Source organism: Tamandua tetradactyla, chromosome 14 (assembly GCF_023851605.1).
Source record: "Tamandua tetradactyla isolate mTamTet1 chromosome 14, mTamTet1.pri, whole genome shotgun sequence".
In the NCBI taxonomy this organism is placed as follows: domain Eukaryota; kingdom Metazoa; phylum Chordata; class Mammalia; order Pilosa; family Myrmecophagidae; genus Tamandua; species Tamandua tetradactyla.
The window spans coordinates 32,655,743-32,677,492 of NC_135340.1; the positions used below are offsets into that span (position 1 = coordinate 32,655,743).

Here is a 21,750-nt window from a genome sequence, read left to right on the forward strand (position 1 = left end):
TTCCAGTGAGATAGAATTCAACTTACAAGAACCACATTTTGAACACTTGTTCAACTTTGCACTAGGGATTAAGTTCTGTAAAGTAAGGAACTATGTAAATTAGACAGATCCGGGTTCGAGTTCTTGATTTGTCAAACACTGGTACCTGACTTGGTATCCAGAAACTCAGCTACTGTTAGTCCTATTCCCCCGACTTCCGCAATATCCTTTTTTAATTAGGTATATTTCATAGAAGTTGTTGAAATGGGTGGCTGGGATTGTGATTACTCATGACTGGCAACAATTGTTCATGTTCTGAAACTATTGCAGTAGACAATTTTGAGTAAAAGTCTAAAGAAAGAAGTCAGGGGAAAAGGCGGTCATAAAGCTCATGCGTTATTTCCCCATGGCACTCTGAGGACTCTTCCCGATCCTGCGACATGCATAGCAGATCACAGCTGGTAATTTTTGAACGAAGACTTAACACACTTGAACCTCTGTGATAAACCCACCACAGTGAAATGCAGCTGTACAAAAACTTTCCTCTTACTGGTCCCCTGTCCTTGGCATTTTGCCAGCACCACCCTCTGCCAGCCAGAAATCTCCTTTCGTCGATGTTATTGTGGTCTAATGCCATAAAACTCAGAGGTACAAAATTATTACAGTCCTACAAATCCATGAGGAAAATGCTAAGAACCTAAAAAATAAGCGGGTGAAGGACATAAACTGACCACTCATAAATGCAGAAAGTCAATCATTGACTGACAACCTTGGAAAGATGGTATAGTCCTCTAGTAATAAAAATGTAAACAAAGCATTAACAAACCATTTTTGGATAGATATTTAAGCAATGCTTTTCTTTCTTTTTTTTTTTTTTAACTTTTTAATTGTATAGTAAGGAATGCTTTTTTTAAATTTTAAGAAGAGGTGAGACTCCCAATATTGGCATGGTGTTGGTAACAATATAAATCATTATATTTTTATTGGCAATCAATTAGTTAAGATCAAGATGGTGAAAGTATTAATACAAGTTTGAGCAAGTATTTCCATTTTGGGGAGTTTAATGTTAGAAAATATTACATATATTTGAGTGTAAAGTTAATTTATATTATTATCCTCAGAGAAGAGGGAGTCCTGTTGTATTTGATTCCTTACAAGATCTCTCATATCACAGTGTTTTCACTCAATCACTCAGTTATTTTATTTTGAACAGTTAAGCACAGCTTGATGAAGATTAACCTGAAATAATCTCAATCAATGCTAGTTCATGAAAGTCAGCTTTCTTGACTTTGGAAGTCAGCTGATCAAAATAAGTGGAAAAGATGACAAAGTAATCTGACAAAAATGTTGTAAAGATTCTTGGCGGTATTCCTTCAAAATTGCATGGTTTTGGGCCATGTGATGGCTCAGCGGCAGAGTTCTCGCCTGCCATGTTGGAGACCTGGGTTTGATTCCCAGTGCCTGTCCGTGAAAAAAGAAAAAAAAAATTGTATGGGTTGGCTATTGTCTAAATAAGCTTTTTAAAGTAGAAGTTTTGTGGTGAAAATCATTAATATTTGCTTACAGGATAAATGGCAAAACAACAGTCCAAGCGTGTGAATAGGAATTGTGCTTAAAAAATGTTTTTATAGAGAACTGGATATCCATATGCAAAAGAATGAAAGAGGACCTGTATCTCACACCCTATACAAAAGTTAACTCAAAATGGATCAAAGATCTAAACATTAGATCTAAGACCATAAAACAGAGGAAAATGTAGGGAGATATCTTATGAAACTTACAATTGGAGGCAGTTTTGTGGATCTTAAACCTAAAGCAAGAGCACTGAAGAAATAAATAAATAAATGGGAGCTCCTCAAAATTAAACACTTTTGTGCATCAAAGAACTTCATCAAGAAAGTAGAAAGACAGCCTACACAATGGGAGACAATATTTGGAAATGACATATCAGATAAAGGTCTAGTATCCAGAATTTATAAAGAGAGCGTTCAACTCAACAACAAAAAGACAGCCAACCCAATTACAAAATGGGAAAAAGACTTGAACAGACACCTATCAGAAGAGGAAATACAAATGGCCAAAAGGCACATGAAGAGATGCTCAATGTCCCTGGCCATTAGAGAAATGCAAATCAAAACCACAATGAGATATCATCTCACACCCACCAGAATGGCCATTATCAACAAAACAGAAAATGACAAGTGCTGGAGAGGATGCGGAGAAAGAGGCACACTTATCCACTGTTGGTGGGAATGTCAAATGGTGCAACCACTGTGGAAGGCAGTTTGGCGGTTCCTCAAAAAACTGAATATAGAATTGCCATACGACCCAGCAATACCATTGCTAGGTATCTACTCAAAGGACTTAAGGGCAAAGACACAAACGGACATTTGCACACCAATGTTTATAGCAGCGTTATTTACAATTGCAAAGAGATGGAAACAGCCAAAATGTCCATCAACAGACAAGTGGCTAAACAAACTGTGGTATATACATACGATGGAATATTATGCAGCTTTAAGACAGAATAAACTTATGAAGCATGTAATAACATGGATGAACCTAGAGAACATTATGCTGAGTGAGTCTAGCCAAAAACTAAAGGACAAATACTGTATGGTCCCACTGATGTGAACCGACATTCGAGAATAAACTTGGAATATGTCATTGGTAACAGAGACCATCAGGTGTTAGAAACAGGGTAAGATAATGGGTAATTGGAGCTGAAGGCATACAGACTGTGCGACAGGACTAGATACAAAAACTCAAAAATGGACAGCACAATAATACCTAATTTTAAAGTAATCATGTTAAAACACTGAATGAAGCTGCATCTGAGCTATAGTTTTTTTTTTTGTTTGTTTGTTTGTGTCTTTTGTTTTTTTTTTCTTTTTCCTTTTTTATATATATATATATTTTTTATTTATTATTATTATTTTTATTTTTATTTTTTTCTCTATATTAACATTCTATATCTTTTTCTGGTGTTTTGCTAGTTCTTATCCTAAATCGATGCAAATGTACTAGGAAATGATGATCATACATCTATGTGATGATATTAAGAATTACTGATTGCATATGTAGAATGGAATGATTTCTAAATGTTGTGTTAATTTCTTTTTTTTAAATTAATAAAAAAATGTTTCTAGCTATAGCTTCATATCCGGATTCATAATGTGGTATTATTCAAACAACTTAGACAATTGTGAGTTTGATATGCTATGAAAAATTGCTTGAGAATTTAAAAAGTGGCTTTAGTGATGGCACATCAACTTAAGATGCTTGTGAAGCATTTGAATAAAATTATTTTGTGGACTATAAGAATGGAAAAAAGTATCTCAAAATAAATATATTATTTTGAATAATAGATGATTTAAAAATATGTATGTAAGGGCAAATTAATACATTAAAAACTATGAAGTGTGATTTGACAATTTCATCTGCAGCCCTAATGGTTTATACATTCAAGTTGGCCAAAAACTTTTACTTTGAACCTGCTGATTAAGAAAAATGGGGGTTTGCTTCAAAATTGCTGTTTTCATAAATATGTATGTGTGTATATATGTACATATATGAAGTTTCCCATAAACATATGTATAATAATTCTAAGTAATGAAAAGGTGTAAGTGTATACATCTCAGCAATTGTTGTAATAGGAAAAATATAGAAGCTACCTAAATGCTCAACTTTAAAAGAACTGCTTAAGTAAACTATGTCTTGCCTCTAGATACACTATTAATGCAGCTTATTAAAAATACTGATTAGAAAAAGTATGCAGTAGCATAGAAAACTGATTATATAATGTTAAACAGGATACCAAAGTGTGTGAAGGATGTGAATACATATACAGAACATATAATAATCTATGCACTGAAGAAGAAAACTGGGAGGTAACGTAGCAAACTATTATCTTAATTGCTTTTTGGTGGTGGGCCTATTTTTCTTGAAACACAGAATTCTTAACAACAGAACACAGAATCCTTGGGGGGAAAGAAGCTCAGGTTTTTGAGTTCTGACTCTTAACCAAGTAGACAACTTTTCCACTGCAGTCATCCCCCTTGAGCTCACTCTCTGACAAGGTGGCTCTTTCACTGCTGGATGGATGCCAACAAATAAAAAGTGATTCCTTCTATTGAAATGAAATCTCTTTCCGAGTATCTTTTCTCCCTTGCCCCGTGACTCTATTTCTGCTCTCTGCTGCAATGTCTTTCTCTATGGTCAGATTAATGTTCTCTTTGGCTGAGAGCTCAGCTGACCCTCTTCCTGGACACAGGAAGAGAAGGGCCCTCTCTGGGAGGCTTCAGACTCTCCTTGTGTGATCTGCAGGGACCTGCAACCACAGAGAGAAAAAACCTCCATCTTTCATTTTGGGCAGGGTTCCTCAAACTTTGAAAATTTTGCCATGGATGCTTCAGTCTTTAGCTTATCGTCATGATCTCTATTAAGTTACCACCCTGCCTTCTCCCTCCCAGAAAAGCTGGTTTTATCAATATTTGTACTCATTAGTATAAATGAATTCCAAGTAATTTCTTGAGATCAAATTTTGATGGGAATAGAATGACAGGATATGAGGGATGTGACAGGGAGGTGTATCCAATAAAAGGGTACAGAAAGGTGAAAATGGTATGCTATAGAGGATGTACTTTACAGTTTGCAAAGGGCTGGCATCTGGCAGCCTCCTTTAGCTAATTACCAAGACTTTGAATCACTCCAGCCACACACGACCTCTCTCTCTCTATGTATAGATATATAGATTGTGCAGTAGCATTCCCTGACTTCTCAAATTTCCTTTCTTAACATTTTCTGTCGAGGTCAGGTTAATATCTATTCATTTGATAAATACCCGGAGTTTGCAACAATATTTTCTGGTACAAAGTCTTTGTTTCTCTCCTTACACTTTGTTTTTCTCCTTCCTATCTTTCTTAGTTTCATGATGTAGGCAGTGCACAGCAGGGATCATTTCCTTGGAGCTAAAAAAAGTGGTGAGAAAGGTCTACAGACTTAGTGGTAGCCAGGGTCCAGTCTCTTACGGAGAGTTGCAATACAAGAACATCCCTGTAAGGCTTGGCCCAGGTTAGGAATGATATTTTGTTCAGCGGAGTCCCCATCCCCACTACCCTACATATGAGGAGAGGCAGGGTCCTGCTGCTCATGGCTTAGAAGACTTGTCCTGTGTATAAACACCAGTGGGCTCAGAGAGTGGGATGGGGAAGGACAGTGATATTGGAAGGGATTATGTCAACATTAAGGGTGGATCTGCAGATTTTCATAAAGTACATGTATTTTCCAATGATTCCTTTAACTCTATCTCAGTCTTCTTAACTCCTCGTGGTGACCTCAGCCTTCTTAATTCCCATTAGAAAGAGATAAATCATAGGAGAAGTTCAGAAGAAAGTCTCCCAGTCTCTTGCTTTGAGCAGGTGTTAGATGATTGGTGGGATTGCATGTATGGGAATTTCTAAGAAGCTGATTCTCATGCCCTGCTCTGGTGGATACTTCCTGGGTAGTTGGCAGTTGTGACCCACAGCTGTTGTGAATTGGCACAGAGCCAGCAGCTTTTGTTCTCTGAATTGGAAAGGAACTGAAATGTAGGGCGTTAAGGGCACAGGGAACCACAGGATGTGGACATTCTGGGTCTCTGGAGCCCCATAAGGAAGATGCATCTGTTGGATCAGGCAGCTGGTAAGAATATGGAGTCAGCAGTGGAAATGAATAGTGTCCCAGCACTCAGGCCTCATCTTTCCCACCACTTCCCAGTTCTTTCTTAGAATGTGGAGTTTTCCAAGGTGATCATCTAATCTGTGTGAGCCAGGTCTGACTATTGGAATCAGTGTGATGGCGCAAACATGACTAAACAAGGAGATCTTTCCTCCACATGTGATGGAGACCAAATGGCTTGTGTTGTGAGAGCCATAATACCATGTCAGAGCCACCCTTACTCCTCTGGATAAGCAATCCATCCAGAGAGTAAGCATTGTAGGAAGAAAACACTTGTTTTTGTTATTAAAATAGAGGTTCGTCAGTGAATAAAAGATATTTACAAAGTCCCCTTGGGGGAATGGTGAGAAGGGGGGAAAATTCAACTTCTCCAAGTTGAATTCTTGATAGTCTCATAAGCAATGGGAACAACCAAAGCAATAGGCTGAGCCCCCAATCTTGGGGTTTGTTCGTATGAAACTTAACCCCACAGAGGATAGGTCAAGCCTACTTAAAATTAGGCCTGAGTTACCCCCAAGAGAACCTCTTTTGCTGCTCAGATGTGGCCATTCTCTTCAGTCAACACAACAAGCAAACTCACCACCCTCCCCCTCTCTACGTGGGACATGACTCCCAGGGGTGTGGACCTTCCTGGCAAAGTGGGACAGAGATCCTAGAGTAAGCTGAGACTCAGCATCAAGGGATTGAGAAAACCTTCTCTACCAAAAGGGGAAAGAATGAAGTGAGATAAAATTAAGTGTCAATGGCTGAGAGATTCCAAATAGAGTTGAGAAGTTATCCTGAAATGGAGAAATATGTCCAAATGGAAATAGATATCACCTTGTTAGTCAAGATGTAATGGAGAGGCTGGAGGGAACTGCCTGAAAATGTAGAGTTGTGTTCCAGTAGCCATGTTTATATAAATGTAGAATAGCATCTCCATTTTCACCATACAATATACAGAAATGGAGAAATATGTCCAAATGGAAATAGATATCACCTTGTTAGTAATAAAAAAATAGAGGTTTGTAAGTCTAGATGTAAAACTGTCTACCCTTCAAGCAATCAGTCTGTTGTATTAGGTGAATCAGTAAATGTAGAATAGCATTTCCATTTTCACCATACAACATACAGAAATGGAGAAATATGCTCAAATGGAAATAGATATCACCTTGTTAGTCAAGATGTAATGGAGAGGCTGGAGGGTACTGCCTGAAAATGTAGAGCTGTGTTCCAGTAGCCATGTTTCTTGAAGATGATTGTATCATGATATAGCTTTCACAATGTGACCGTGTGATTGTGAAAACCTTGTGTCTGATGCTCCTTTTATCTACCTTATCAACAGACTAGTAAGACAAATGGAATAAAAATAAATAATAGGGGAAATGAATGTTTAAATAAATTTAGATTGAAATGCTAGTGATCAATGAAAGGGAGGGGTAAGAGGTATGGAATGTATGAATTTTTTTCTGTTTTCTTTTCCTTTCTTTTTTTGAATTGATGCAAATGTTCTAAGAAATGATCATGATGATGAATATGCAACTATGTGATGATATCATGAATTACTGATTATATAGGTAGAATGGAATGATCAAAATAAAAGAAATATAAAAAATAAAAAAAAATAGAAAATAAAAAAATAGAGGTTTGTAAGTCTAGATGTAAAATTGTCTACCCTTCAAGCAATCAGTCTGCTGTATTTGGTGAATTAGTAAATGTAGAATAGCATCTCCATTTTCACCATACAATATACAGAAATGGAGAAATATGCCCAAATGGAAATTTAGGGTGATTAGAGACCCTCATTATACGTAGCCCTTGGAAACTTTGCATTGGAGAAAGGGGGATATTTCACTCTGGAGTCATATTCATTCAGTTTACCTTGAGCCTCCAGAGTAACACGAGACTGTGGACTGAGTTGGCTTCCTTCGGGTTGCTTATCTTTGAGTAGACTAGGTCTTCTATGAGTATTTTGTAGAATAAGTTGTGATATTCAGAAAGCAGAAGTAAACTAGAGAGTTGGAGTTGTCTAAGGTGACAATACTTTTTTCTCTTTCATCGAAGGCATGTGACCTGACAGTTCCCATTACAGTCTACAGACTGTATTTCCTGGAGCGTCATAGGATTCTTATAGTCTATGAATCTAAAATTCAATTTTGAGCCTTTACAAGAATAATACGTAGCTAGCCCAACCCTTCCAGTTACAAAGTACAACGATGAAGTAGCTGGATCTGGATTTCGGTTCCTGTTTAGTTGTTTACTGACTGTGCAAATTTGGACAAGTCACTTAACTTTCATATAAAAGGCATCTCCACATTCACATCTGGTCTTCTAAATATTGCTGAAAAAATAAAAATGAGATAATGCTAGGGAAAGCACTTTATTAAGTGCTATACAAATGCAAGGTGTTATGATTATCACCAGTATATCACATTGCGCTTTCATTACACAATTTCATTACACAAGATGAACTTGTGATTGGATGCCTGAAGAAAGAAAATATGGAGCCAAATGATCCTATATTGGGTAGGGAATATACCATCCTGGGGTTTGCATGGGACAAAAACGTTGTAGTCTAGAACGGGATTTCTCAATCTGTGTGTTTTTGGTGAATGAGTGACATGAGTAATTTTTCAGAGGTGAAGTGCCTGGGCCATGTTTTCACCATTTCTCTCTGTGTGAATCCTAAGTGGGGCACCAAAGAAACTTGCAAGGCTGTCTGAGCCAGGGTGTTAATGTCAATGGAATTCAGACTCAGTCCCTAAGTACTGCTCTGGAGATAGTTCTCTGAAAAAAAAAATGCCTATAAACAGCGCAAGGTGGTGCTAACTTTCAGACCTGCATAATTTGGCAGGGTGGCACGGAGAAGCAAACAGATCAGGAATGGAAGGTTTTGCATCCCTTCCCTTGGAGATGCAAATGATCTGGGAATGATTGTTGTTGAAAGTTTAGGGCTAAGGATGGGGAGGCTGAGAGGGAGAACTGAGAGGTAGAAAGTGTGTAGACTTTTAACACTCTGTGAGTAGATTTCAAAGAAGAAAGAAGGATTTTAAAAAGTGGAGACTCAAGGATCAAGAACGGAAAAAAACACAGGAATAAGTGCTGTAGAAGACATCAAGGGAATGACTGGATATGGAACAACAACCGTGAGAGCATTTTTAGCTGATGTACCATCCCAGGTAGCACAGACTTGAGTTCTCTGCTCTTGATGGCTGCCTGAGACACAGAGAAATCAAGAGGAAATCTCTCCATACAGGTTTTTGAAGAAATCTTAAAATTTAACGTGTGCATCGGCCTCGTAATGGAAATGTGAATGTAAGAGAAAGCCCTTGTGCGAGTTAGCTTCCGAAGGGAAATTCAAATAAGTCAGGGTGCTTACAGAAAAAAAGGAAATTTCATGCTTAATAAATGGTCAGATTTACTATCCAAATCTGGAACATGTTATTGGAACACATGCTTTGCCATCAGAATATTGGTAACACTTCAGTGAACTTGGGTGCCGGTTATCTTATATTGACTAAAAATGGCACCTGCTAGTTTGGATAAGTTCAGTCAGGGAGACATGGGGAACAATTACTCTGGTTCTTGATTCTGTTGCTGAGCAAAGCTTTTAGCTTAGAAGCACATTTGGGAGGGCTTGAAATGTTCAGGCCATTAAAAAACAATTATTGTGGTAACATATATACAACATAACATTTCCCATTCTAAGCACTTTCAAGTGTACAATTATGCCTTTTGATTTTGAATGCTGCACAGTGCTTTTATTGTAGCTGAAGCCTTGCTTTTCTACCTTGTGTATGCATGATGTGAAATACCTCATCCTGGAGACACAGAAACTCAATGCAAACCCTACCTAGGACCTCATAAATATCAGTGTCTCAAGTAGCCTCCGAGGTTGGATTCCGAACCTACACAGGAATATAGAATTCCTGGGCTTTTTCATACTGCCCCCAAATTTAACCAGATAATCATCTGTCCGGTTACTTGGGTACCAGCTGTGTCTTACTTTCTTGCAGGAACAGACTAAAGGGTTGTTTTAGAAAACTTGGGAAATTGTAAGACCAAAGACGGGCCACAGTGACTTGAGCACAGATGGGGGAATGTTAACAGCCAAGAAATATGAGGGCTTTGGCTCCTTTCCCAGAATTGCCAGGCTAAGACTTTGGCAGAGACTCAACAGGAAACTGAACCCAATTTGCATATTCTTTTATACATGGGAGATTAAAAGCTTCAACCTTGAGTGATCACAGTTTTTGAGAATCACGATGAGGCATTAAAAGGAGGAGATTGTCCCAAGGGAGGTGAGCTGGAGGCAAAGGAAGGTAGGTGTGAGGTTAGCAATGACTCTCAATTCCCTCTGATTAATCATGAGTGTATATTGTTTGTTCCCGTTTTTTAATTTTATGCTTATTGGGTCACATAAAGGAATCAGCTGGGAGGGAATTCGCTCTCCCCAAAATTTGAGAAAATGTCAATTTGATCCCTTTTGTCTCACAGCTGTTTTCTTTCTTGTTGAGGAGAGACCTATAGCCTGTTAGTGCTGAAGGAAACTTAGAGGTCATCTCATACAACTCTTCATTTTACAGGTGAGGAATCTGAGGCTCAAACAGGTTAACCGACCTGTCTAAAGTCACACAAAAAGTTATGAGTAAGAGTTCTGACTCTCAAACAAATGATTTTCCTTAGGCTGCTAGCTCTTCTCAGTAGGTGGAAATTCCCTCAGATATTACTTCTTTCTAGTGTGTAATTGGCACAAGTGCCTTTCACTATCTTCTCTCATTAGAACACACACTTCTGGCAGGAGAAAGGCTCTGCTTCTCTGGCTTTTCTTCCCCGTTCCCAAGAATCAGGCCCTGGGAGCCTATAGTTCTTTAAGGAAGAAACCAGAGGACTTGGAAGGAGGGTATTTATCTTTGGGATTCACTTAAAGGAAATTGGTTTCCTTAGCAAAGAAAGCGCTATGGTGAAAAATAATGCCTCATGGGTTGGTGACTAAATTGTGTAGTTTCTCTTCTAAGGTTGGGAAAACATCTCTGTATTCCTCAAAGTGGAAATTAGCTAAATGTATTCCAAGAGTAGAGGTCCTTGTGGTACAGCACCCTCAAAGCGAGGTAAGGCAGAGCTTTTTAAACATCGAGACTCCCTTTGTCTCAGGCATCTGAGTCAATTGGGAAAGTCTGCTGGGAAATGGTTTGACAAGAAAAATCCACTCTCCTTGTTACTTATGGTAAAGCTGAGACTGAGCTGGGCTGTCCTTATCTATTGCAGACAGAGGGCAGGAAGACACAGCATATTGTTGGGAAGCTAGAGCCTTTCCATGATGGGCTTGGCTTTGGGACTTGCACTATTAATAGTGCAAAGGAAAGAATTTGGAGAGGTTGTGTGGGAAGAAGCACACTCCTGATGAAGTATTTTTATGAAAAATGTGCTGGCAGCAATAAACAAAAAATGTGTTGGATTTTACAAAAAAATGCATTCGTTTGCAAGCCTACAGTCCTGAAGCTGTGAAAATGCCCAAATCAAGGTATCATTAAGATGATAACTCCTTCCTGAAGACCAGCTGATGGTGTTCGTGGACTCTTCTCTCACATTGCAAGGCACATGGCAGCGTCTGCTGGTCTCTCCCTTCTCTTCTGAATTTCATTGCTTTCAGCTTCTTGCTTCCATGGCTTTTTCTCTCTCTCACTACTCTCCTTCATCCATTTATAAAGGACCCAGTAATAGGATTAAGAGCCACCCTGAGCCGTACCTTAATTGAAGTAACCTAATCAAAAGGTCCTACTTATGATAGGTTTACACCCACAGGAATGGATTAACTTTTAAGATCATGATTTTCTGAGGTCCAGACAGCTTCAAATCATTATAGGCATGATGAAAAACTGACTTTTAACAAGTTTCAGAAAAAGAGACTCTTTCTTGTGTGGCGCGGTAGCTTTGGAGGCAGACTGCATAGGCTTGTGCTCTGCTACTCAGTATGACCCTAGGCAATGCCTTAACCTCTCCATCCTTCAGTTTCTTTACCTGTAAAATGGGGATAATAATAGTCTTGGGGTTATTATGAGAATTAAACAAATTAAAAGGTAAATTATTTAGAACAATGACTTGCACATAGAAAAGTGCTTATTACTGAAGGTCAAATGATTATTATTACTGGTCTCTTGGCAGCTGTTCATATCTCTCATTTAAAAGGCGATTTTCATTTTTAACTTTGCTGAAGTTTCAGAATGTTTTCTCTTTTTCTCAGCTCGTAGGAAATGGGGATAATTGATCATAGAGTCATAGAGGGTTTGAACTGGAAGGGACGTTAGGCTGTATCAGTTTCCACTTTCTGACTTGATCAATGGGCCTGGGGAGGGCTCAGCTTCTCAGGTGGCAGAGCCAGCTTTTGAACACAGGCTCCAGTCTAGTAGTCTCTCACTTCCCCTGAACACACACATACACATACACACACACGCTTGTGATAACTCATTACATGCAGCAATTAATCACTGTCTAATTTCTCCATGACTCACTCAGGGAAACTCAGAAATGTACCAGGTGTGTGACTCTTTGGAAGGGGCTGATTAGTGCCAAGCATAGCACTGTCATTCTTAGAGTCTAATGGCACCTCATTGGCTTCCTTTTTTCTTAATATTATTGCCATATTATTGACCTGCACTTATTTTGAGAAAGAAAGGAGGGTAGGCTTTATGTCTATGAATGGAAGGGAGGGAAAAGACCGTCTGGCAGGCTATGGCTGAGGATTCTTCCATTTCTCGGTAGAGGGGATCTGAAAGGCAGTTATGGGGGTAAAGGAGCAGGGTCCCTAATGAGCAGAGTTCACATAAATCTAGATGAGTGAGAAGGAGACTGGCTTTTCTTCTTTCACCCAGCAACTTGCGCTATTATGTGTTCAATTTGATGCTAAGCACACATGGGGTTAAAAAAAGACCCAGGGAAGAGCCTGAAATTTCAAGGAGTTTCTTTAGAAAGAGAGAGAAAGCAAGTACTGCACTGTAGTCAAGTGCTTTTGAGTTCTTAGAGGTCTTGGTACTACTGCAACACAGACCAGGCTTTCTACTCTTCATGCCGCAGAGGCACAGGTAAGGGGCTCAGCTTGGCTCGGAGCACAGAGGGTCTGCAATGGACTGGACAAGAGAGTAGCCCAGCAGGACTGGAAATACACAGGTAATAGAGTCCTGTCCTGTGGAACCAGGTGTCAGGATGTGGTGGAAGCCTTTCATTTAATTTCTCTATCCCTCAGTCTCTGTATCTTCATCCAAGAGGTTGAACCAGGTAGTGATTAAAGTTTTTCTCTGCTCTAACGCTTTGTGTGTGGAGGGAGGGAAGGTGGGAACACAGATTTAGGGCAGAAGAGGGAAGGATATCCTTCCTATGGAAGTGAAAAGATGGTTGCAATATTGAGAAATGATCTAGCTGTGAACCAAAGATTTAAGTTGACTCTTACTGAGAGGAGAGTTTTTGCTATCATGTTACAACTTATGGAATCAGGGACACTGGCCCCTTTGGGGTTCTTTATGTCCTTATTTATAAACTTAGAACATGAAACCCTTTTTCATCCCTTGAGAAGACTGAGGCAATGCATCCTTTATCGATCACTCATTGTTATGATGATGTGTTGTGCTAACATAGCTGAGGTCATTATATATATAGGATGAGTACCTTGAGGTGACGGTGCTTGTGGCAGCACACACTCAGGCTGGCTGTCTTTGGTGTTGTCCCTGCAGATGCTGACTTTCCTCTCACTGCCTCAAGTAATACTTCTCCCTTCCATCAGGTGGCAAGTGAAGGTGGAAACTGACTCCAGGGCTAGCCTGGGTCTCATGGTCCCAGCACCCGCAGCAGCCCTGGAGACTGAAAAGCCCTAAGGCTTTTTTAGAGATTGTAAAGACACATTATATTTCCCTATAGTTACTCCAACTTCCTTGGGTTTATCTGTGATTGGCTTCCTGGAGAAGAGGAAAAACCAAGAACCTCACACACACAAATGTTTCATTTCATCCTTGGGAGGCACTTTGATCTACAAGTATAGATGAGGCTGCAGGTTCTCTCCTGGGGCTGCTGGAGTAGAGTCACCTTGGGACGAGCAAGGAAAACCTACATTCCAGCTTGTGTGCTTTCCTTTTATAGTTAGGAATAAACACTTATCAATCCACAGGATTCAGAGAATCAGCGCAAAGGGCTCAACATTACATACCCCATATTCCATATTCTAGTCAATGACCCATTTCTGCCATCTTTCTTTCCGTGTTCTAAATATTGACCTTTTCAGGATTTCTGATGCCCTCCCTCTCCCATCTTGGTGCTAATTGGTGGAATTCCCATCACTGGGTCTTGAAAATTTCAAGTGCTTCAAATCACTGGTGAAAGAGCTTTCAGCAAGATAAGGAGAATCTGTTTCCCATTCCCCCAAGCTACAGGAAAGCTGCTACTGTTATGTGTCATAAAATTGTAAATGACAATACTATTTCTAACAAAGGACTCCTGGAAACCCTCGGACTGCAAAAACTGGGCTCTCTCTTAACCCCTCAAACCTTTGCTGAAATGCCACCATCTTACTGTAGCCTTTCTTGACCACTTAGTTTAAGACTGCAATCTGCCTCAGCCCCTCTGACAGCACACACTCTCTGTCTCCCTACTTTCTTCTTCTCCATGGCGCTTATCATCATCTAGCATATACATTTTAGTTATGTATCTTATGTTGTATCTATTTCCACTAAAATACAAGCTCCATGAACTTCTGAGTGCTGAGACTTTTATCTCTTTTATTTATTGCTGTATTCTCAGTGTATCTAGGAAAGTACCTGACACCAAGTAGACAATTTATTATTGGATGAATGAATAAATGAATGTTGTTATGTTCTGTGAAAACTATTTTAACCTCCAAACCTCTGTACTTTGGATCGGTTTCTCTTTTAATAATTGGTTGTCTTAATAATAATATTTATACTGACATTTCTCTTTCTGAAAGTTATAAATACTTGTGAAGTTTTGTTCTTGAGCCAGAAGAGGAAAATTTAAACTTCCTTATTCTCTCACATGCAAGTAAATATATAACTTATGGCTGTTTTTTTAAACACAGAGTCTGAGAAGTTGGCTTTATTGAAATTAATATGAGCAACTGCATTTTGGTTTGACTTCCTTTATCCTGTCACCAGGCCTTTTTCTTACTGAATGTGGTACACCAGATGACATGCTGCTCCTCTGGCAGCTTTTAGAGCCCTGGAGCTTCTAGGCTATGCCTTCAGAGAATTCCTTCAATGTTTGATGCATGCTGCTCTATTTGTTATCATTCAAAATATATGTGTTTGTGTATGTGTGAATTGCTAAAAAAAAACCTAACAAAAACCCAATGGATTCTGCATTTTGAAAAAGCACTACGTGATGGTCATTGTGTGGTGGTGGCGGTAGGATAAGGGAGGTAGGAATTGCTCTTTTGTTCAGGAAAATATGCTTTTAGTTATGAAACAGCATGCCCCAGCAGGTCTGATGTGGAGAGGTGGAGAGAAAGTCTGCAAAATTCCTCTGTGAAATAAAGTAGAAATATTCTGCCTTTCCCATGACAGCCTAAGACTCAGGGCTTGGGACTTTGGGACTCAAAGGAGAGAAAAGGCAGCAAAAGGAGAAAGCCTGCTGTCCTCCCTCCATCTATGCTTGCCAAGGGGGAATGTCCAAGGAACTTAGGAGCATTGATTTCTGCTCTCCATAAATAAGTTATTTGGTGTTCTAGAGTACTCTATTATCAAATCTTTCAAAAATCTTGTTATGGTCAATAGCTTTGTTAGTGGATAGATAAGGATCTGGGAAAACATCTCAGAGGGTCAAGTCAGCACCGATTTTGCACACCACTGCATTCCCAGAATCTGGCATGGTATGGGGTATGTGGTACTGAGGTATTAAGTGTCTCCCTCTCTCATTCATTCAACACATTTGTTGAATGTGTTTATTAGGTGCCAAACCTTGTTCTAAGTGCTGGGGTTAAGATAATGGAAAAAACAGACAAAAGTCTCTGCCATGTTGGAGCTTGCATTCTAGTGAAGGGCTGGATGACAAATAAATAATCAAGTAAAATATATAGCACATCAAATAGTGATAAATGCTATTGAGAAGAAGTAAGCAGAGATGAGGGATGGAGTTTGCTGGAAGAATGAATAAAGAGCTCTAACAACAATAAAATCAAAACCGTCTAATCCCAGCATTCTGATTAATGCCTGTCGCAATATCTTTCATTGAAGAGTAGGAAAGAAGCCTTGATTATGGAGTTTCTTCACCCTGTCTGTGTGGGGACTTTACCAGCCAGTGCCTCTTATCATTGGACACTGTAACGAATCAAGACTCTATCTACAGAGGAGAAAGTTGCTTTTGAACTCAGTTCTCTGCTTTGCAAGTCGGCTCCTGCAAGTTAAACCCTGCAGTGTTTTCTGGTGTCAGATTGTTCATTTTTGAGTGCATAGAATTGTGTGTGTCAGTTCTTGAGTCCTTTCACTTCTTTGGCATAAGTGATAAGAAGTCGATGATATAGTAAGAAGCAAACCTGGACACTTTGCCTCTCAGTACAAATGGATATGGCAGGTGAAGTTAGCAATTCTATGAACCTGCTAGAAACCTGTGGAGCTTCTCCAGCCATCATCACACTAGCTCCAGACCCCTGTAGCTGCCATTCTAGGCAGGGCCCTGAGAAAGAAAGGAAAAGACAGTGAATCCACTACTGCCCCTAGAGACTCTGAGGGAGTCCAATAAGGTGTTTCCTATGACGAGCATCAGAAGGAAGTGGTACAGACCCATTTCCTATGTGGTGGCTGGGGAGAGAGAATGGATGAGGAAGGGTGACACTTATGGGTAAGGTGTGAATGGCAGGGGGCTGGGTGGCAGCTGTCTTCCTTCAGCTACAGGAGCGAAGCATCTCACAACAGTCTGGAAGCTGAAATTGCAACTGTTGTTTAAAGTGGGGGTGCGAAAAGATGGAGTTAAAAGTAGTTAGATGTCCCTGTCCTGCCTCTGAGGGTTGGCCAAGGAGTCAGAAGTAAACTCTGCAGCAGCAAAGATGACTGGACTTCATGTACTTGTGCCTGGCCATCTTCAGTTCAGATCTTGTTATAGGTGACTAATATTCCTCTGGCCCAGTGCCAGGACAATCAGCCTTCATGTGGGAACCAGATGCTGATTCTGTAACCTCAAGCAAGCTACCCAGTCTCTCTCAGGCTGCGTGTTCCCAGCGGTGAAACGGAACTGACAAGAATGACCTCAGAGGGTTTGTCCTGAGGACTGTAAAGTGACTGCCACCTTGTCACTAATTTAATTCATTTTCTCTTATTATTCCATCTTATAGTTTGTTCTTTTTTAAATGATATATAGCATTTATTGTAAAGCTATGTGCATTAAGTATGTTCAACGTAATGTACTTAATTTTTATCCTTGGAGTTTTACAACAGCATTGTGAAGTCTTTACTTTCTTAGCCCCATTTTGCAGTTGAAGACATACAGATGATTTTAGAAGACAGTGTGAAGATTATGTCAGGATCATACAATCTCCGAGTTAGAAACATGTCCGAGGTCACTTGGGACCACTGCTCCCCTGTCCCAGTGTCTTGACAGGTGGTCACGGAGCATCAGCTTGAACAGGTCTGTTCACTGGGGCACACCCTGGAGATGGCCTTCATGGTGGCCCCTGTTCCCAAGAATCACATGCTGTGTCCCTTAGCCTGGACTCTGAAGTGTGAAACCTGTCACCTTCCCCCTCTTAGCTATGGTACCTTGGGCAAGGGTTTTAGCTCTTCTTTGCCCTCATGTCCTCATTTGTACAATGAAGATAATAATGGAAAATTCATCGTGAGGATTAAATCATGTGATACATGCTTAGAACATATAGTAAGCATATAGCAAGCACACAACAAATGTTAGTTATTGTTATTAGCTAACATACAGTTTTATGGGTTTGTCTGATATTTTTCCTTCCTCCTTTTTCTCTCTCTCTTTTTTTTTTGCATGGGCAGGCACTGGGAAACGAACCCGGGTCTCCGGCATGGCAGGTGAGAACTCTGCCACTGAGCCACCGTGGCCTGCCCCCTCCTTTTTCTCTTGAGAGACATTCTTGCCAAGCTCTGTCAGAAGGAGCCATTGGATCTCTTACAGAAATACGTTATGCAGGCCTTATAATCCATGGTTCTCAAACCTTAACAACACCAAGATTTCAAACTGGGAGAAGAATGATATCATATTGATCTTGGAGATGCATTTCACTTTTCCTGCTTATCATTTGTTCAAGCAAGAATAATTGGATATGGATTGAAGTGAGTGGTGAGAGGGTCCCCGTGGTAATGTGAAGAACCCATCTTAGGAAGATTGAGTACAAGTTCCCTCCCCAGAATGTGGGGTTCAGAGAGTCTGATCTGGATTCTGTCCAATGACAGAGTCAATATCCAGAGTCTTACAAACAGTCCAATCAAAGCAGCTGTCCAAATGGGTGGAGCAGCGGGGGAGAAGCTGGGAATGAGGCTCACACTGGAATCAGGGCACCTGGACAGTGAATGGGTTTGGGTTGGAGAGGCGAGAGAGATTCCCTGAGGGGCTGGAATGTAGCTGTTTTGGAAAAATAATTGACAATAGTTGCATGGAGAAATCATGGCTAAAGTGCATGGAACAATTTATAAAATTATAAAGCAATAAATTATAGTGTATGAGCCAGCACAAATTGCAAAAGCAGAAAGAATTCAGATGGGAGAAAGCCTCAAATGTCAAAGGAGGTGCAACTAAGCCAAGACTTAAAGGAACAGCAGAATCGTAAAAGGTGGAGAGACTGGGGAGACCCCCAGTGATTGAACTCTGACTGGAATGGTGGGTATGTGTCTGGCAAACCCTTGTCAGCTTCTTTGTCCATCTATGGCGGGAAGGATTTTTTTTATTAGATTGGTTAATTGGACATGCTTAAGGTAGTCCAATGAGACTTTTCACTATTGACTTATTTTAAACTTCAAAAATATTTTTTACAGCTTTATTGAGATATATTTGATGTACAATACACTGTGTATATTTAATGCACACACATTGATGAATTTTGATGTATATATATACATCTATGAAACAATCACCACAATCACATTAATGAACACATCCATCACAACCAATGAGGCTATCTAGTAAGATGAACAGTAGGTTCTCCAGATGAGGCCATAAGGAAGGCTGATTTCTACCACAGGTTCTGCCTCAAAATAGAGAGCCCTGTCAATCCTCTAAGTCCGGAAAAGTACATTGCTCAGGATAAAAGCAGAGTATTAAATTGAGCTGTCCAAAAAAGGATGAGGAGGTGACAGAGGAAGCAATTTTTCAATGTTTTGTTCCTAGCACCTATGCCAGAAGAGATAAAAAAGTAAAGATGGAGGGGAGGGCAAAAGACCAGTTCATGTCAGTAATCATCAAGATGATACAGAATGCTAGAGATCAAGTGTTGCCTTCTATGTTGGGCAAGATGACAGGCAGCGAACACTATTTGATGCCCCCTCCTCTAGAACATCTATGGTGTATTTGGTTGGGGAGAAAGCTGAACGTCACCCAGGATTATGCTTTGGAAACTACCTCTTCAGTCTGTGCCAATCATTAAACATTCAGCATGTGTAGCTAAGTCTTTCATAAAGCTCCAAGGAAATTGGTTAGAGTGCATGAGTAGATGCTACAGTTCCTAGTTTGGGCTCTGTCTCTCTTGTTTCCTATCCCATCCTGGGATTTACCTGACTGTGGTATGTCTATCTGAGCACTATTGGAGTGCATGGCCAAGCACAGAGTGGCTGATCCCAAGAATAAAGCAGGAACTCCAGCCTTCCCTGAGCCCCATTTCTTAAGCTATTCATGCAAGATAAATTCATGGTCTTTTTGAAACTGCTATTGTACATAGATCTTGATGGTTTTTGAGCCACTCAGAAGTGGGGCTGCAGCAGGGTGTTGGTCGCAGGCACAGTAGTAAGAGCCTTCATCGCTCACCGATGCTTCAAGAATCTCAAGCACAGCCTGGTTGTTTAAATCGTCAGCATTGCCTCGGAACCTGTTCTGGAAACCAGGGCCATAACGGTTGCTTTCTCGGAATATGAAAGTTAGCCCGTTGTTCTGGGTTATCCGGTACCAGTTTACGTGGTATTCAGTGATTGTTCCTTTTTCCATGGTGCACTTGAGGGTGACGGACTCTCCCACAGACACAGTCACTACCTGCTTTTGAGGCACCAACACAACAGCTGACATGACTCCTGAGAGCAAAGCACAAGGGAGGGCTGAGATCATTGAGTAAGGGGAACTCACTGTGAGTTCCAGACCCTGGAATGCTTGATGTCTCTTTGCTGCTGAACCATGCTTGAGGCACTGAGATCTGCCTTACCTGTCCAGAAGAAGGTGAGATGGATGAGGGAGCAAATCCTCTGCATGCCTCTACTCAGGGACAGCTCTGCCTTCCAACTCGCCCCCGGGCTGCTCTCTCCTCTGAGTCAACAGTTCTCAGTGACACGTTTGTGCCTGAGGAAACCAGCCCCAGTCAGCTCTTCCATTCGCTGACAGGGTCCTGCCAATCACAGAAAGCTCACAGCATCTGTTGCCTGTTAATGAGATGATAATGTCACTTTCAAGACAAGTAATGTGGGCCAGATGAGTAAAGCCAGATGAGAAGGTAAAGGCAACTTATTTGATTGATTACAAGGTGGTTTCTGCTTCCTGCCCTAGAAGGTAAGTCTGATATTGTTGCTCCATTTTCATGTTTGATATTCATGTTGAACATTCTGTGGTGATGTTAACAGTTAATGCCAAAAAGAAGAATTATTGACATTTACACCTGTAATCAAAAGAACCATCAGAAGAGGGGATCAATAGTATGTGTGCCCAAAGACTCTGAGGATACTGTAGTAACTGTTGTGTTCACTGCAAAGCCCCTGTGGGCAAAGTTGAATAAGGGTGATTTACCTGTGCGTAAAACGGCAAGCCAATGAAGCATTGCCATCAAATTTGAGCCAGAGTATCTTGTTCTTTATTGAGCTCATCTACCATCTTTTTTTGAAGTTTTCTTAGATCATCTTTGTGGAATTGCACAAAGCAAAAGTATTGTTTAAAAAACCCAGAAACCATACTGCATCCCTATTTATGACACCCTAAATTTATGTGTACTTCAACAAAGGGAGTATTTGAATTCTTGGGACTTGAATTTTAAAACAACAACCTCTGAAATTTTGAAATCAAGCAGGTAAATGAATAATGGGAACTGGAGATGCTACAAGAGGCAAAGTGAAGGTGGCACTAAATATCTGTGGATGAGTCTGGGACCTAAATTCCTGTGTTAGTGGAGAAGGGACCCACCTAAGCTTTCTTGGTTTCCCCAGTATGACCATGACCAGACTGGCCTGAGGAAGTACAGATTGGAGCAAGCCCAAGTTTGCTTGACCCCATGGAAGTTGCTCTTCCTCTCCCTGCCTCACCACACGTTGCCCAACTGCCCATCCCACCCACCATTCCATTCAGTACCACCTGTAAGACATAGGAGTGGCCATTCTATAAAGTTCTTTGACTGTTGCTAAGGGCAACCTCTCTGGTCTTAATGTATTTTATCTTTTTACATCAGGTTGCCTCACTCTTGGTACATCCATAAATCTAATCATCCTTGCTATGTGCCAACAGTTAGGATTGACTGATAAATGACATACCTGGTCTCTTCTCTTATAGAGCTCACATTCTAACATGAGTCATTCATCATTAATTTGCATAATTAATTTCTCCATTGCAGCTGTAATAAATACTCTGAAGGAGAAGGTGAAAGATGATGAGAGTATGTGACAGTGGTCAGGATCTGGTCAGGAGGCCCAGGAAGTCTACTTTAAAGAGGTGACAGTGTCATTGAGAGCTAATGCAAAAGCAGACGCTATATAGATGTGTTGGCTATTGTCTATTTGTCCCTCAAGATCCACTCTCTACTTCCCTTCTCTAAGAGGCAGACTGTAACGGACAGCATCCACCTGGTTCTTTGCTTTCTGGCATCTGGCTTGGTTTGGCCAATGGGAGACACCACTAGAAGATTAGAAGGATGGAGGAGAGTGAAGTGGGGTATTT

At 40.4% G+C, this 21,750-nt stretch overlaps 1 long non-coding RNA gene and 1 gene segment (V, D, J or C); one reads left to right on the top strand and one right to left on the bottom strand.

Moving 5' to 3' along the window:
* Nucleotides 1-20,169, bottom strand: part of LOC143655785 (T cell receptor delta constant-like) — a 43,792-nt gene extending 23,623 nt beyond the window's left edge. The window contains 2 exon segments of the C gene segment in view: nucleotides 19,573-19,910; nucleotides 20,039-20,169. Coding sequence covers nucleotides 19,573-19,910; nucleotides 20,039-20,084 — 384 coding nt within the window.
* On the top strand, nucleotides 9,944-18,520 carry LOC143655786 (uncharacterized). The gene is made up of 3 exons (XR_013162246.1): nucleotides 9,944-9,998; nucleotides 10,174-10,262; nucleotides 17,670-18,520. It is a non-coding gene; the product is annotated as an uncharacterized LOC143655786 (long non-coding RNA).
* Nucleotides 20,170-21,750: the final 1,581 nt, after the last annotated feature.